At 34.0% G+C, this 13997-nt stretch overlaps 1 protein-coding gene across 1 annotated transcript; it reads right to left on the minus strand.

Moving 5' to 3' along the window:
* Window positions 1-2044: 2044 nt before the first annotated feature.
* LOC110800892 (desmethyl-deoxy-podophyllotoxin synthase-like) lies at window positions 2045-8465 on the minus strand. The gene is made up of 3 exons (XM_022006218.2): window positions 7918-8465; window positions 3379-3730; window positions 2045-2848 (listed from the first exon to the last, which is right to left on the minus strand). The coding sequence occupies exons 1-3, from the start codon at window positions 8463-8465 to the stop codon at window positions 2228-2230; spliced, it is 1521 nt and encodes a 506-aa protein (XP_021861910.2). The 3' UTR covers window positions 2045-2227.
* Between the last annotated feature and the right edge of the window lie 5532 nt (window positions 8466-13997).

Below are 13997 nucleotides of genomic sequence, written 5' to 3' on the forward strand. Positions count from 1 at the left end.
AATTCCTAAGCACCTTAAGGGTGATTCTAGTTGGTCAATCTTGAGGCGGATCCGGACGTACTGTGGACTATCTACGGAGGGACGACACTTGGAGTCCTAAAGACTTGTTCTTGTTCGGTTCGGGCGCAGCTAGGGAAGGCACGCTACAAAGTGTTTGCATCTATATTATGCTAAATGATTATGTGTAAATAATATGCTTTCCTGGCTTTATGGTTTTTCCGCATGATTTATGTATTGTCATATGTATCATAACCTAACAGTGCATACTTCGAATCCTTAAGTGATTAGGATTAGCTTAATTTTCTGATTTACTAGTTTTAATGGAACTCTAATTCTAATAGAGATAGAATTCTTGAATCCCAGTAGACTTCCAATTCCATATTCCTACTCTATAAATATGTGATGGCATTCACAAATTTATGTGAACGTAATTATCAATCATACATCAAGTTTTAAGGATTAAAACTAAGTCTAATATTTGCCTAAAATATTCGAACATATTCATAGAACCTTATGTGCAATTCTAGTTAATTAAATCTAAGGCGGATCAGAACGTGCTGTGGACTACCTACGGAGGGACGACATTTGGAGTCCTAGCCTTGTTCTTGTTCGGTTCGGGCGCAGCTAGGGAGAGCACGCTACAAAGTGTATGTGTCCTAAATTATGCTAATTTTTATGTGGCAATTAATTTGGAATCCTGGCTTTTATGGTTTTTCCGCATGATTTATATTCATTTATATGTATCATAACCTAACATATCTATCTATACTATTCTCTCCATTATTTTATTTTTTTTCCCTCAAAATAAATAAATAAATTCTCTCCATTTTTTTATGTATCCACTTTCCCAAAAGAGGTGTTTTTTTTATTCTATCCACTTTAACTTATACTATTTTTGGCATTCAATTTTTACCATCTTACCTCTTTTCCCATTATCTCTCTACTACTTTACCCAGTATTACCCATTAATTTATTACATCTAGTTTTTCCATCTTTTTCCCGTACACACTCACCACTTCTTGAAACAAGACTTTACAATAAATGAGGAAATAAGGATGGAGGGAGTAAGTATTACAGATTACTTTAAAACATGAAGTTTTGCATATGTTGTCCGCTGGGCAACGGTCTATCACTCCTCACACTAGGATGCAGTTGGTGTTGATGTGTGTGCAACATTCCATTCTTTTCTTGCGAGTGGCCATTTATCAAAGGAGATTAACCAAACATTAATAGCTCCCATGCATACCGAAGGAACTAAGACCAGGCTCTGCCTCCAAGTTTCGTCCGATTAGTGTCTAATTGCAATGTTAAGAATCATCATGTCGGAGTTGGTTGGAGACCTTCAAAAGCTTTTGTACCGAGAAGACTATTGGCGGATGATTGTTTTATAGCTCACGAGTTGATCAGCAAAATGAAAAAGAAGAGGAAAGGTGCGTGTTTTGAAGGTTTGTGAAAAAAATGTCGTTTTTGGTCAAATGGTGTATTGGTAATTGTGTCTGTCCGAAGAATGTCGTTTTTGGAGGACATTCTTCAGGCAATGCAATTCCAAAATCTTGTGCGATTTCGGATAAAATTGCATTATTGCTCACAAAATCTTGTTCAACACCCAGTATTTTCGGGTTCGAGTTGGATCGTTTTTACCGGTCAACTTTTCACCATAAGGATTATTTATGAACAAATTCCAACCACGTGAAAAATCTAATTTTCTGTCCATCAAACACCCTTCAATTGGACTTACATCCTGGGCTGAGCAAAACAATCCGAAAATCCAAAACCCAAACCGGTATCGATTCTAAAAAGTGGGTACCCGAACCGATATGACTTCGATTCGGGTACCCGATCCGAAATTCAGGTAACAGATATCGTTTTACAAAAAATGGGTACTCGATAACGATACTATATTTTTTAAGTTTTTCTCAATTTAAATATTTTACCAAAGAGTTCAAAATCCCAAATGTATATATATATATATATCTCAATTTAAATATTTTACCAAAGAGTTCGAAATCCCAAATGTATATATATATATATATCGTTATTTAGTTTAGTCGATTGTAATCGTCGACTACGCTAGAAGCTTGATCATATCATTCATAAATCAAGATTAATCGATGATGAATAATAGTGGCAATGCCAAGTCAATACATGATCAACAGTGTGGCGGATTACAATCTTACATGCAACATACACTGAACCTCGATCTATTCAACACAATGTATTAATGATCTTATTGATTAGGGTAAGGGATAGGAATTACATACAAATCATTCTTCCTACGCATTGTTATGCCATAAGATTCATCCAGATCTAAAGATTCTGGACTTTCAACACCGCGAGGTAATTTCCAATCAAAATGGTAGAGCAACATGGCTAGCGGTAGCTCAACATTAGCTATCCCTAGTGTCATTCCGGGGCACCTTCTCCTTCCCCCGCCAAAAGGAATCAGCTCGAAATTAGTATTTCCTTTATAATTAATTGAACATTCTTCAAATCTATTGGGATTAAATTTTTCGGGTTCAGGCCAAAATTTGGGATCCCTTGCAATAGCCCATGCATTGATAATGACTCGAGTTTTGGGAGGTAAATCGTAAGAACTGATTTGACATCTCTCCATTGACTGTCTAGGGACCAAAAGAGGGACGGGTGGATGGAGTCGTAACGTTTCTCTTATTACGTGTTTCAAGTATTTGAGCTCGTGTACCGTTGTCTCGTCAACTGTTCCTTTTTCTTGATACGCTTGTCGCACCTCGGATTGTACCTTCTCCATTGCTTTTGGGTTCTTTAGTAACTCGGACATTGCCCATTCCATTACCGTTGATGACGTCTCGCTTCCGGCACCAAATACCTCCTATATAAGCACATACAAAATGTAAAATGTTATACTACCACCCCTTATGTAGAAGTTTGTGCATGACCTTAAAAGATAACTTATATGAAACGTAAATAAAAGTTTGTGCATAACCTTAAACAGTAACTTATACGGGACGAAAATAAAAGTTTGTGCATGAATCAAACGGTAACTTAGATGGGACGAAAACAAAAGTTTGTGCATAACTTTAAACGACAACGAACTTATATGGAACGTAGACCTGATCCACTTGAGCCCGACCCGAAAAATAACGGGTTTAGGGTAGAATTTTTAAGCCCGTTTTTTGGGTTTGACCAGTTTTATAACTACAATTTTAGTTATAAAAGTAGATTGACCCGAAAACCCACTACTTTTTGCCCAAAATAGCGGATTTTGGGCACTCAAAATCAGCCTAAAATTCAGCATGGCTCGGCCCAACATCACAGGTTGATGGTGCGACCCAAACATGGCCCGACCCGTATTTTAATCAGGTCTAATGAACGTAACGGTGTATTAGCTAGCTGACTTACCAATAGAACAGCCTTGACGTTATCAGTACTCAAGGAAAACTCTTGAGTGGGTTGGGCATTATCCTTATGAAACTTAAGAAGAACATCCACCAAGTCCTCATTATAGTCGTCGTTGTCGTTGTTTCCTCGATCTTTCTTCTTTGTCATGTGTTCTTCAATTATAGGATCGAGAATTCTATTGGTTTGCTCAACAAGTTTTTTGAATTTTTTCTTCATCCCACTAATTGAATGAAGCAACGTCCCGAAAGACGGGTAGACGTCTGCGATGGAGAAACCGGAGGCAGCCTCTACAATGCCTGCGATTAGTGCGTGAAATTCTTCTCTGCCTTTGCCTTTCTTATTGAAGGTTACCCTGATTCATTGCACCATGCATGAAACACATTTATTTTTTATTTTTAACAATAATTTAACTTGCCGATAAAAATGTCATAAGTCTAAGAAATATGATATATGATAATTGAATGCAACTGTATAACAAATCGAATCAAATAAAAACTCAATGAAGTATTATTTTTCCGTTAATTTTAGTGGAACCATGAAGCTGTTAAAATATTAATCTAGAAAAATCTAGAAAATATACTTGTAAAAATATAATAGTGAAATGTATTGTCTAGAAAAATCTAGAAATATAATTGTAAATTATAATCTAAAATAAACTTAGGAAATATATAGACTAAAATGTCTAGAATTATCCTAAGAAAAATCTAGATGATGAGAGGAGTAGAAAAATCTAGAAATCATAATACAACTATAAATAGGATGTATGTGCATAAGTTTAGGGTAGAGATGGCAGGTGGGTAAAATTTTGCGGATTCCGCACTGCACCACCCCAGTTGGAGCGGGTATGGATACTACTTTGGCGGATAGTAGGCGGGTATAGATGCTAAAAGTCATACCCGCAATGGGTAGCGTGTAGGTGGTGAATGTTAAGTCATACCCGCCTAATACCCGCACTACATCCATCTGTTAGGGAAACCCTAATACAACCTCACACTTTTGTAATTCCGTTTTTTCCACCACCCTCCCAACCAATCTCTCAATAATCAAAACTCTCTCTTTCGGATTTCTGTCAGTTAGTAACTCCACTCCATAGATCGCACTTCGTCTAGCCAATAATAGGGACAAGAAAGTATAGTTTCCTTGATTATAGCATTTTGGTCTAGTTTTTGCACATTTTGTAGATTCAATAGTTTTCTTTCTCAACCTTGAAGTCCTCAGTTGTCTAATATTGTTAGAAATTTTAGAGCTTTCGGTGATGATAGATTGGTGGAGCCATAGATATTTACCAAATGGTTCTTATGTTTCATTTATTTTGTGGATTTAGAAAATTTGTTTTAGGCGGATTGATAGAGGTATTTAGGCGGGTACAGGCGGGTATAAGTGAAAGTGGATATCCACCTGGATAGTGGGGCGGATATGGATATTAGTTTATACCCGCGGGTATGGATATTGAATTTATAACCGCCACGGGTAGTGGGTAGAAACAAGAGTTCTACAAGATAAGTGAGAGACATGAGCTCTCGCAAATATTGTTGTACAATTTTTATCAATTCAATTTTGTTATATAATTGAGGTCCATCAAAACTTCCGCGTGCGTCCTCAAATTTCTATCAGAAACAGATGGGTGAGTTTATTGGTCATTTTAATCATTTTAAAATAATATAGGGGTAATTGGTAAATTAAGTTTTAAATAGGTGTATTTGGTGCAATAAATTTAAGAACATCTATATTTGATGAAAATTAAGTTTATGACTAACGGAACACTAACAAACCGTTTAAAATTTGGGAATTTGGTGCATTACTGGATAAAATATGTCGAGCTAAATTAATTTAGTAACGGGTTTTTTTGGGTGCAAATGAGCCATAAGGACGGAGTTGAGAATCGATCCCAGGATCATTTGGAACCGGGACGGAAGCTCTAACCAACTAAGCTATCCATCACTTTCATTAATTTAGTAACGTTAATTGGTATACCAAGTTAAATTAGTTGAAAGTAAGAGGGGCCAGATTTAGAGAACATCTCAACACAAAAACACATGGATTTGATACAAAATTTTAGTTAAGATATTAGTATATATTACAAAATGGGTTTTTTCATGAAATGCCCTTGAGGTTTCACGAAATTCACCAAATACCCCTGCGTGTTTCAAAATACACAATATACCCCTATTTTTTCGTATTGTTCACCAAATACCCCTATTTTGACTTTCCGTTAGTCCTCCGTAAAGTCATGTTTATAATTCATCAAATGCACCTATTTATAAACTTTTTGCACAATATACACCTATTTGTAAACTTGTTTGCACCAAATACCCAACTGCTTTTAAACTGCATAATTTAAATCTAGCGGCTTGTTTACATTTCTAATTTTCCTAGCAAGGAGGCAATGAGCAGTTTGTAACAAATTTCCAGCAATAAACATGGATTATATTCCATAAAAAGCTGATTACATAAGATATAACCTTCGTAACGGTTTGTGGGAAAGAATTCATACAAATACGTTAAGAGTTAATGCCAGTGTCCCATCTTGCAATACTATGAGCCACTGTATTAACTGTTCTTCTAATATGAGAACGAGAAAAAAGGCGAATAGATTACTAACACTAACAATCTCATCATATAACAAAAATACAGGAGCTTCCCCTTCCTGCCTTGTCTAAATAGCTCTAATCACCTTCAGTGAGTTCACTTCCAAGACCACCAGATATATTATTACGCTAGAAACTGTAAAGCCACCACATTCATGCCCCAACCATAGCTGCAACTCGTGCCTCTCCTAGATGCATAGTTGAAATCTATCAATCAGTGTGAATTATGTTTTCTTAAAGCTCAAATACAAGGCACAATTAATGCTTCGTAGTTCATACCCATCAAAATTGTTGAAATCTTCAAGTAATTAATTTCCCATAAATATTTTGCATTTAAGCAGCTAAAACCATGAATACTATTCAATGAAACCTGAGTGAGGATAGCTCCATCTCCCTCGTATGTTCATTCTTGCCATAGCCCAACCTTCTAGCTAATATGACTCCAAGCCTGCAGCCCCCGCTTCTGCCAATTCAGGACTCCAACATGCATGTATTCTTTTAACTCCCGCCACCAGGAGATGTCTATTTTCGCCTCTAATTATAGCCCCAAAGCTCACACCTCCACCTTCTATAATATGCGCATCCACATTCACTTTCATGCAGTTCACTCGAGGGGGAGACCAACTGCTACCTGATGTTAAGGTAGAACTAGGTATCTGCAGTTTCTGCACTCTCACCTTCTTGATGTACAGAACGTGGTCCTCATTCAAACGAATCAGACCCGTAGCTATTCCCACTGCATCCACCTCACCTAGTCCGTCAAAAACTACCTCGCTCCGACATAGCCCCAACTCAAGCAATTTCCTCCCAATTAAATAAACTTGGAAAAAGTAAACCCCTTCCCTCTCCCCTGGCAACCATCAGCGACATCATCTTCCTTCCTCTCTCTCCTCTTTCCCATCACCTTCTCTAAACTTAAACCCATTCAACACAAATTGCTACTCTAGTTCAAATTAATCATGTCAAACGAGTATATATATATATATGTTTTTAACATCAATTATACATGCCCAATTACATTAAACAAATAACAAATTAAAACCCCCAAATTTGAAATCAAGGGTTTGGCTTGCAAAATCGAATCAAATTTCAACCATTTTGAACGAAATTGAGCCAAATTTGAACGAAATTATGTAACGACTTGAATTTAAATGGTGAGAAATTACTCTCCCACAAAATTTCCGGATTCACAGAGAAAATAGAGTTTTTGGGTTCATGATGATGATGATGATCGATGATCGATGATGATGATGATATGATAGGAGGAAGATAGTGCACTGGGTTTTGGGAGACATAGAGTTATGTTGATATGAGGAAGATAGTGCAAAATCTTAGAAGAATTGTGAAAGTTGATCTTGATCATTGTTTGAGGGTCGTTTGAGGATGGCAAAGACGATCGAACAAAGAAGAAGAAAAAGAGAGAAATAAAAATATATTTTTTTTAAAAAGAAAGTTAAATGTAAGAATATTGGGTGAGTAAGGGTATAAAGGTAAAGTAATGCTAACGGAGCACTAACGGCCGTTAAGTCCAGGGGTATTTGGTGCACTTTAAGTTTCAATAGGGGTATATTATGTATTTTGAAACACGCAGGGGTATTTGGTGAATTTCGTGAAACCTCAGGGGCATTTCATGAAAAAACCGTTACAAAATTTATATAGGACGAGTGATAGGTATAAGATCAACATTTTATATAGTTATACTTTTTATGCAAATAGTTATTTAATATGATTAAATTGATATAGACGAGATTTGATCCCAAACTTTTATATTTCACCTATTAATATAGATGAGATCGATTTGATCCCAAATTTTTATATTTCACCTACCAAAAATTTAATTAACCAACTAAATTACTTTGTACTGCATGATATTCACTAAATTAAATACGGCACCATATATAGAAAATTAAGTTAGAATGCAAGTAAAATATATAATTAAACTCGTACGTACCTGGACGAAATGTTAAATGTGAGACCAAAAAGTTTCTTGCTAAGATTAATCGTCGAACCCGCCTCTAACCTTAACGACTCCATTAGCTCCGCCACCTCCTCCTCCCTAATCGGCCGGAAAGATTCAACCCGCTTCGTCGTAAACAGCTCAAACGCCGATATCTTCCTCACCTGCCGCCAATACTCACCGAACGGGGCAAGTCCAATATCCGTAAACTCATAAAAAAGCTCTTTCCCAACCCTAAGCGACGGCCTATTACAAAACACCGCGTCGTGAGTTTTCATCACCTCCCTCGCCATCTCCGCCGTTGACATCACGACGGTGGATATTTCCCCGAGTTTGAGGTGCATGATAGGGCCGTGCACCGCCGCTAACTGAGCGAAGCGGCGGTGCGGGAGGATGTTGCCCTTTGCTAGTTGGTGGAGGTTGCCAATCAAGGGTAACTTTGGAGGTCCGGGTGGTAAATTACTTGTTGGTGTTTTTTTAAGTAGAAATTTGAAGAGGGAAATTGTGAAAATTGCTAAGAATATTAGCCAAGAAATCTCCATTTTGAAATTTTATTTTTATTTTTGGAGTGTTGGTTTACGTTTACATGTATTTGGGTTGGTATTTATTTTGTGTTTATTAATTGCATGGGAATGAAGAACTAATGACGTTGCATGCAAAAATGAAATACATGAAATTCATGTCAATTTTCGATCTCTATGATCTAAAAGTGACATGTGTTAGTGTTCAACGTAATTAATAGTCACTGTCTAACCACACTGGTGGATTGACCAAGAAAATTACCCCTGAAAAATTGGAAAAAAATTACATAATCGTATTAAAAATAATTAAATGTAGGAGAAAAAGAACACAATTTTCTACTCCCTCCATTTCTTTTTGATGTATCCATTTGGAATTTGGTGTGATTTTTAAGAAAATTAGAATATTGGTTTGTATGGGTATAAGTGTAATGATTGGGTGTAAGAGAAATGATTGGGTGTAAGAGAATATAATAAATAAAGGAGTGAAAAAATAATAAAGAAATAAGGTAAGAGAGATGAGTGATAATGATGGGTGATAAAGGAGGTGAGAGAGTGAGTATATGGGGAAGGAAAAAAATTAAATATTATGGATGGGGAAAATTAGGTGGGAATATGGGTAGAATCTTTAGGTATTTTGGTAATTAGATAGAAATGTAAGGGTATTTTAGGATAAAATGTATGTCCAAAAATAGAATAGATTCTAAATGGATACAACAATATGAAACGCTTAAAATGGAAACGGATACAACAAAAAGAAACGGAGGGAGTATTATATAAGGGAAGACCTGAGGTTATTTAATTTAATAAATATATTTTTGGTGTCCCCTGTAGAAAAGACTAACATGTCCCTACTAACTATAAATTATATTAACAATAATTATTAAATACAATAAAAAAAAAATCAATCAATAGCCACAATAAATAACGGCATAAGGGAAAAGTCAGAAGTAAATAAGGAAAACTACAAAAAAATTAACTTACTCACAGTAAAGATTACGTAGACCCAACCACAAATTACGCCACTAATGAAACATCAGGTAACAACTGGCAAAAGTCAAAATTAAAAAAAGAATTTTTTTACCAAATACTTAATTACAGCTAACCTAACCCACCAAAATCAAGGCAAAATATTTTAAAAATGATTATTTTTTACTAAATACTTAATTACAGCAAACTAACCCACCGTAATGGCACACAAATAATAAAAGAAATAAAAAAAAGTCAAAAATTCAATCAATTACCCCTTAATTTTCTCCTCCATAATGTATGTTTGTTAATGTTAAATTGCTAAGAGAATCTTTAATGGTTAGCTAATATCATTGTGGCTTGGTATGCCACATCAATTTTTCAAGCAACAACATTTTCTAGCTATAACATGCTCCAATGGTTAGCAAGTAGCTTGATTTTTGTTTAACTTCTTTTTTAATTTTTTTTTTATTCTATTCTTACGTTTACATTCCTAATAATTAGGAAAAAAAAGTTGTTTTTTTCCAAGCTAATTAGCTTGGTAGAGCTAATTTGCTTTGTCTAGCTAATTTAACAAAATTGCTCCAATGGTTTAGCTACTTGCTTGAAAGTTTTGGAAATTGCAAGCAAGTCCCTAAATGCAACCATTGGAGTTGCTCTAATAACTTAGAAAAGATGACAAAATCCATCATTTCTCTCCACATTCCACTACAAGAAAAACAACTTTGGGCGTCGAACTCTAAAAAATAGGGGCAACGGAAATGAATTTCGTGGCACAATGTCTCAAATGGGCCACGAAATCTTTTCGTCGCACGTAATTGTTTATTGGGCTACTAAAACAGCACTTTGTCGCACATATTTGGAAATTGGACTACGAAATGTGTTTTCGTCGCACATACTAGCACAATGGCCTACGAAACTCTATTTTTGTGGCCCATAAAATTTATACGCGGGTCATTATTTCATTTTCCAAATTCATACGCGGGCCAAATTTTCACTTTCCCAAATATTTTCCGCTCAAAATTTCAGGTTGCCTCTCAAAATTCTTAATCTCTACTTTCCTTCTTTGAAACTAAAAACCCTAAATGCTCACCTTCACTGTCTTTGTAAGTTGTTCTTGGGCTCTCCATCTCCAAGTCTCTGCTAACAATTAGTTAAGCTTAATTTCTCCGTTTGTTTGGGTAGATCTACTCTTAATTTGCAGTATCAAACAAATTAAGAGGTAAGGTAAAATTAGAAGTTGTAAGTTGGGGCAATCTGCGATCCAGGAGGAGCGACCTCCTCTCATCCTTCAAAATCCAACTTTTCTAGGTATCTAATAACTCTATAATTTAATTCCTGTTCTTCTATCACTTGAGAATTTCATTACTTTCTTGTTTTTGCTAATTAATTAACCGTAATTATTTTAATTGCAAGTTGATGTTGTTTGCATTTGTCTAAATAAGTTCCTTTAATAATTTCTTGTGCTGGTTTTTTTTGAGTAAATTTTTTGATAATTTTACTCCCTTCACTCATAAGTCATAACCTCTAATTATCTACATTGTAATTTATAACTTCCTAATTTTCTCCATTCTAATCCATAACCCCTTAATTCTCTTCATTTTAATTCATAATAAAATATACTATGTTGCATTCCAAATGTGAAACGACACTCAATGCTACAGTCCAAATAATCCACGCAACTACATTGTTTCTCTACTCGCTATCAAATTAAAACCTAATTGTGAGTAGTTGTCATAAAGCAATTTTTAATTTTTACATTATTACGCATAGCGTGCATATAAGACTATTTTCTATTATTCAAACGAACGTCTAAGAAATAACCGTCCTACTCCGCATTTTGCTAACTATAAAATACTATTGAATATCTTATAAGTATGATGTTATTTTGCTAACCATAAATATGCAATTCCTGGTAGAAATGTATTTGCCTTTGTTAAAAAAAAAATTGGTTATAAAAAAATCGTGATTAGCTAACTAATTTATGAAATTTTGAAATGGCATTTAGCCATTGATAAGGCCGGGTGGTACGTTCAAAATAATTATATAAAAAAAAGGTAGTCACTCTATGATACTCCCTCCGTATTTATTTAAGAGATACACTTGGCCGGACACGGGTATTAAGAAAAAGAATTGAATGAAATAAAGTAATGAAACAAGTGGGGTTGAGTAGATATTATAATAAGAAAAACAAGTGGGGACCATGTCATTTTAAGGAGTGGTGGGTGGGGGGGTGTAGATATACTTCCTCCGTCTTTTAATACTCGCAACGTTTGGACTTTTGCCACTATTCATATAATCTACTTTGACTATTCTTAGTGTTTTTTATATAAGATAAAACATAGTCATGTGAGATCTTGTTAGATTCGTCTCAATGTGTATTTTCAAAATATCAACTTTTTATAATTTTTGCATAAAGAGAATTTAAGATATAAATGATCAAAGTTGTGCATTGGCATGCGTGAAACTAACAAACGTTGCGAGTATTAAAAGACGGAGGAAGTATTATTTAACAAAAGGTCTTGCGCGCACAAGGTGTACAATAAATTTATTGTACACCAAGATAACTTTTATGCAGTTTTTCGTAACTTTAACCTATTTTTCTGTAACTTTTATATTGTAAAATTAAAAAGTTGAGAGATAAACATTTTAAAGGGTTAAGTGATTAATTTATACATTATTAGTGATTTTGAAGAAATAATTTTTTATTCAAATGAAAAATTTATCATTAAAAAATAGATAACTTTTACATATATAAATGTAACTTTAAAGCATTTTAAGTCAACTTTTACTTCGGTGTACAATATTTATTGTACACCCATTGTAAATAAGAATTTGTGATTACTTAATTAGATGGTGGGTTGATAAGTTACTAAAAATATATAGTAAGTGTATCTCTTAAATAAATACGGCCGGAAAAGACAAGTGTAACCCTTAAATAAATACAGAGGGAGTAAGAAATAATGATTTCTTAATGTACATACATTCTAAAATTCACGCACATAACGCATGCATAAAAAGGCTAGTAAAGCAAAACGAGTCGAATTGAGTAGAGTTTTACTTTCTTAAAGCTAAGTTTGATTTAAAAAATTGATAATATTTGAGCTCAAACTGTGAAATTCTTGTCCTGATTTGACTAATTAAGAATTTGATTTATTTGGGATTTGTTCACAAATGTTCTTGTGCTCGAGATTAAAGGAGATTAATATAAATCGAGCTTGATAAATAAAAAAGGTTAATATAAATCAAGCTTCGATTTGGATGGACATTAATGGAGATAATTATATGTTGATAAGGATAATTTCTTCACTGCAACATAAAATAAATATTGAAATAATATAACAATATCATGAATTTATTTTGGAACTAATAATGGAGATTGCAAAAATATTGCAGGAGTATAGCAGTAGCCAGTAGACCAGAGTTTCCTCAAAGGTTTTTTTATCTTTACAATGAGAAACATTTTTTCTAATTGTATTTTTAAAAACAAAAAATAACTTTTAAAAAATATTATAGTCAAACAATCATATGAATAAGATTAGTCTTAAAAATTAAAGGATTGAGATTAAAAACAATTACAATGGCTACATTTTTATTGTAGCCATTGAAAAGTCTTCCACGAATAAATTAGCCTTAGAGCAACATCAGCGCCAAGTCTTAAGACTTGCATTTTGCTGGTATGGCATATGACTCACGTAGTCTTAAGATCAGACATATCAATTTGAAGCATTGAAGTGGGTTAGTCTTAACAAAGTCTTAAATCGAGTTTTAAAAAACTAAGACTCAATATGTGAGTTAAATAAAATAAATAAATTAAAATATTATATTATTTGATATGCTTTAAATGATTTTGAGGGGTGAATAACTAAATTTGAATAAGTCTTAAATAGTCTTAACAAAATTTAATTAATTAAATATTAATAAAAAGCTGACATAATATATGAAGAAAGTTTTAAGATAAGACTCCCTTAATGTAACTCATTTATCGTTCAAGACTTTACGATTACAGTTGTTGACTTTTAGTTTGGATTGTGCGCTAGTTAACTAGACTTGCACATTCCCAAGAAATCGGATAGTTTCTTCAACGTTGGTGATATTGACCAGAAACTTCACCTTTGATAATTTTTTTCTTAAAAATCCAATACTTAGGAGTTAGGACCTTAGGTGTTTGGAGAGCCGAGATAATACTCACTCCGTCTCTTTTTGTTTTTTACGTTTGGTATTTTTCACGCGTTTTAACGAATAATTAATTTGCATTGAAATCCCTCAATTTTTTTTATTTAAACGAGATAAATTACGTTTATTTATAATGTTTTCACTTTTATCAAAATTCTGATATTGGGAAATGAGAAAAATTTAATGTCTCAATAGAAAAGTGAGAGAGATTAAATGACCCAATGAATTTGATTGGTTAAAGTAATAATTGGACACAAATTTTGATTGAATAATAAGTTATTTATGTGATACTCAAAAGGAAATGTAAAGAACATTTTGAAATACCCAAAAAGGAAACGTAAAAAACAAAAAGAAACGGGGGGAGTATATTAATCAAGGGGTAAAACGTCCGCGTATACAAGGAAATATTTA

This window comes from Spinacia oleracea, chromosome 2, assembly GCF_020520425.1.
Source record: "Spinacia oleracea cultivar Varoflay chromosome 2, BTI_SOV_V1, whole genome shotgun sequence".
Lineage (NCBI taxonomy): Eukaryota > Viridiplantae > Streptophyta > Magnoliopsida > Caryophyllales > Amaranthaceae > Spinacia > Spinacia oleracea.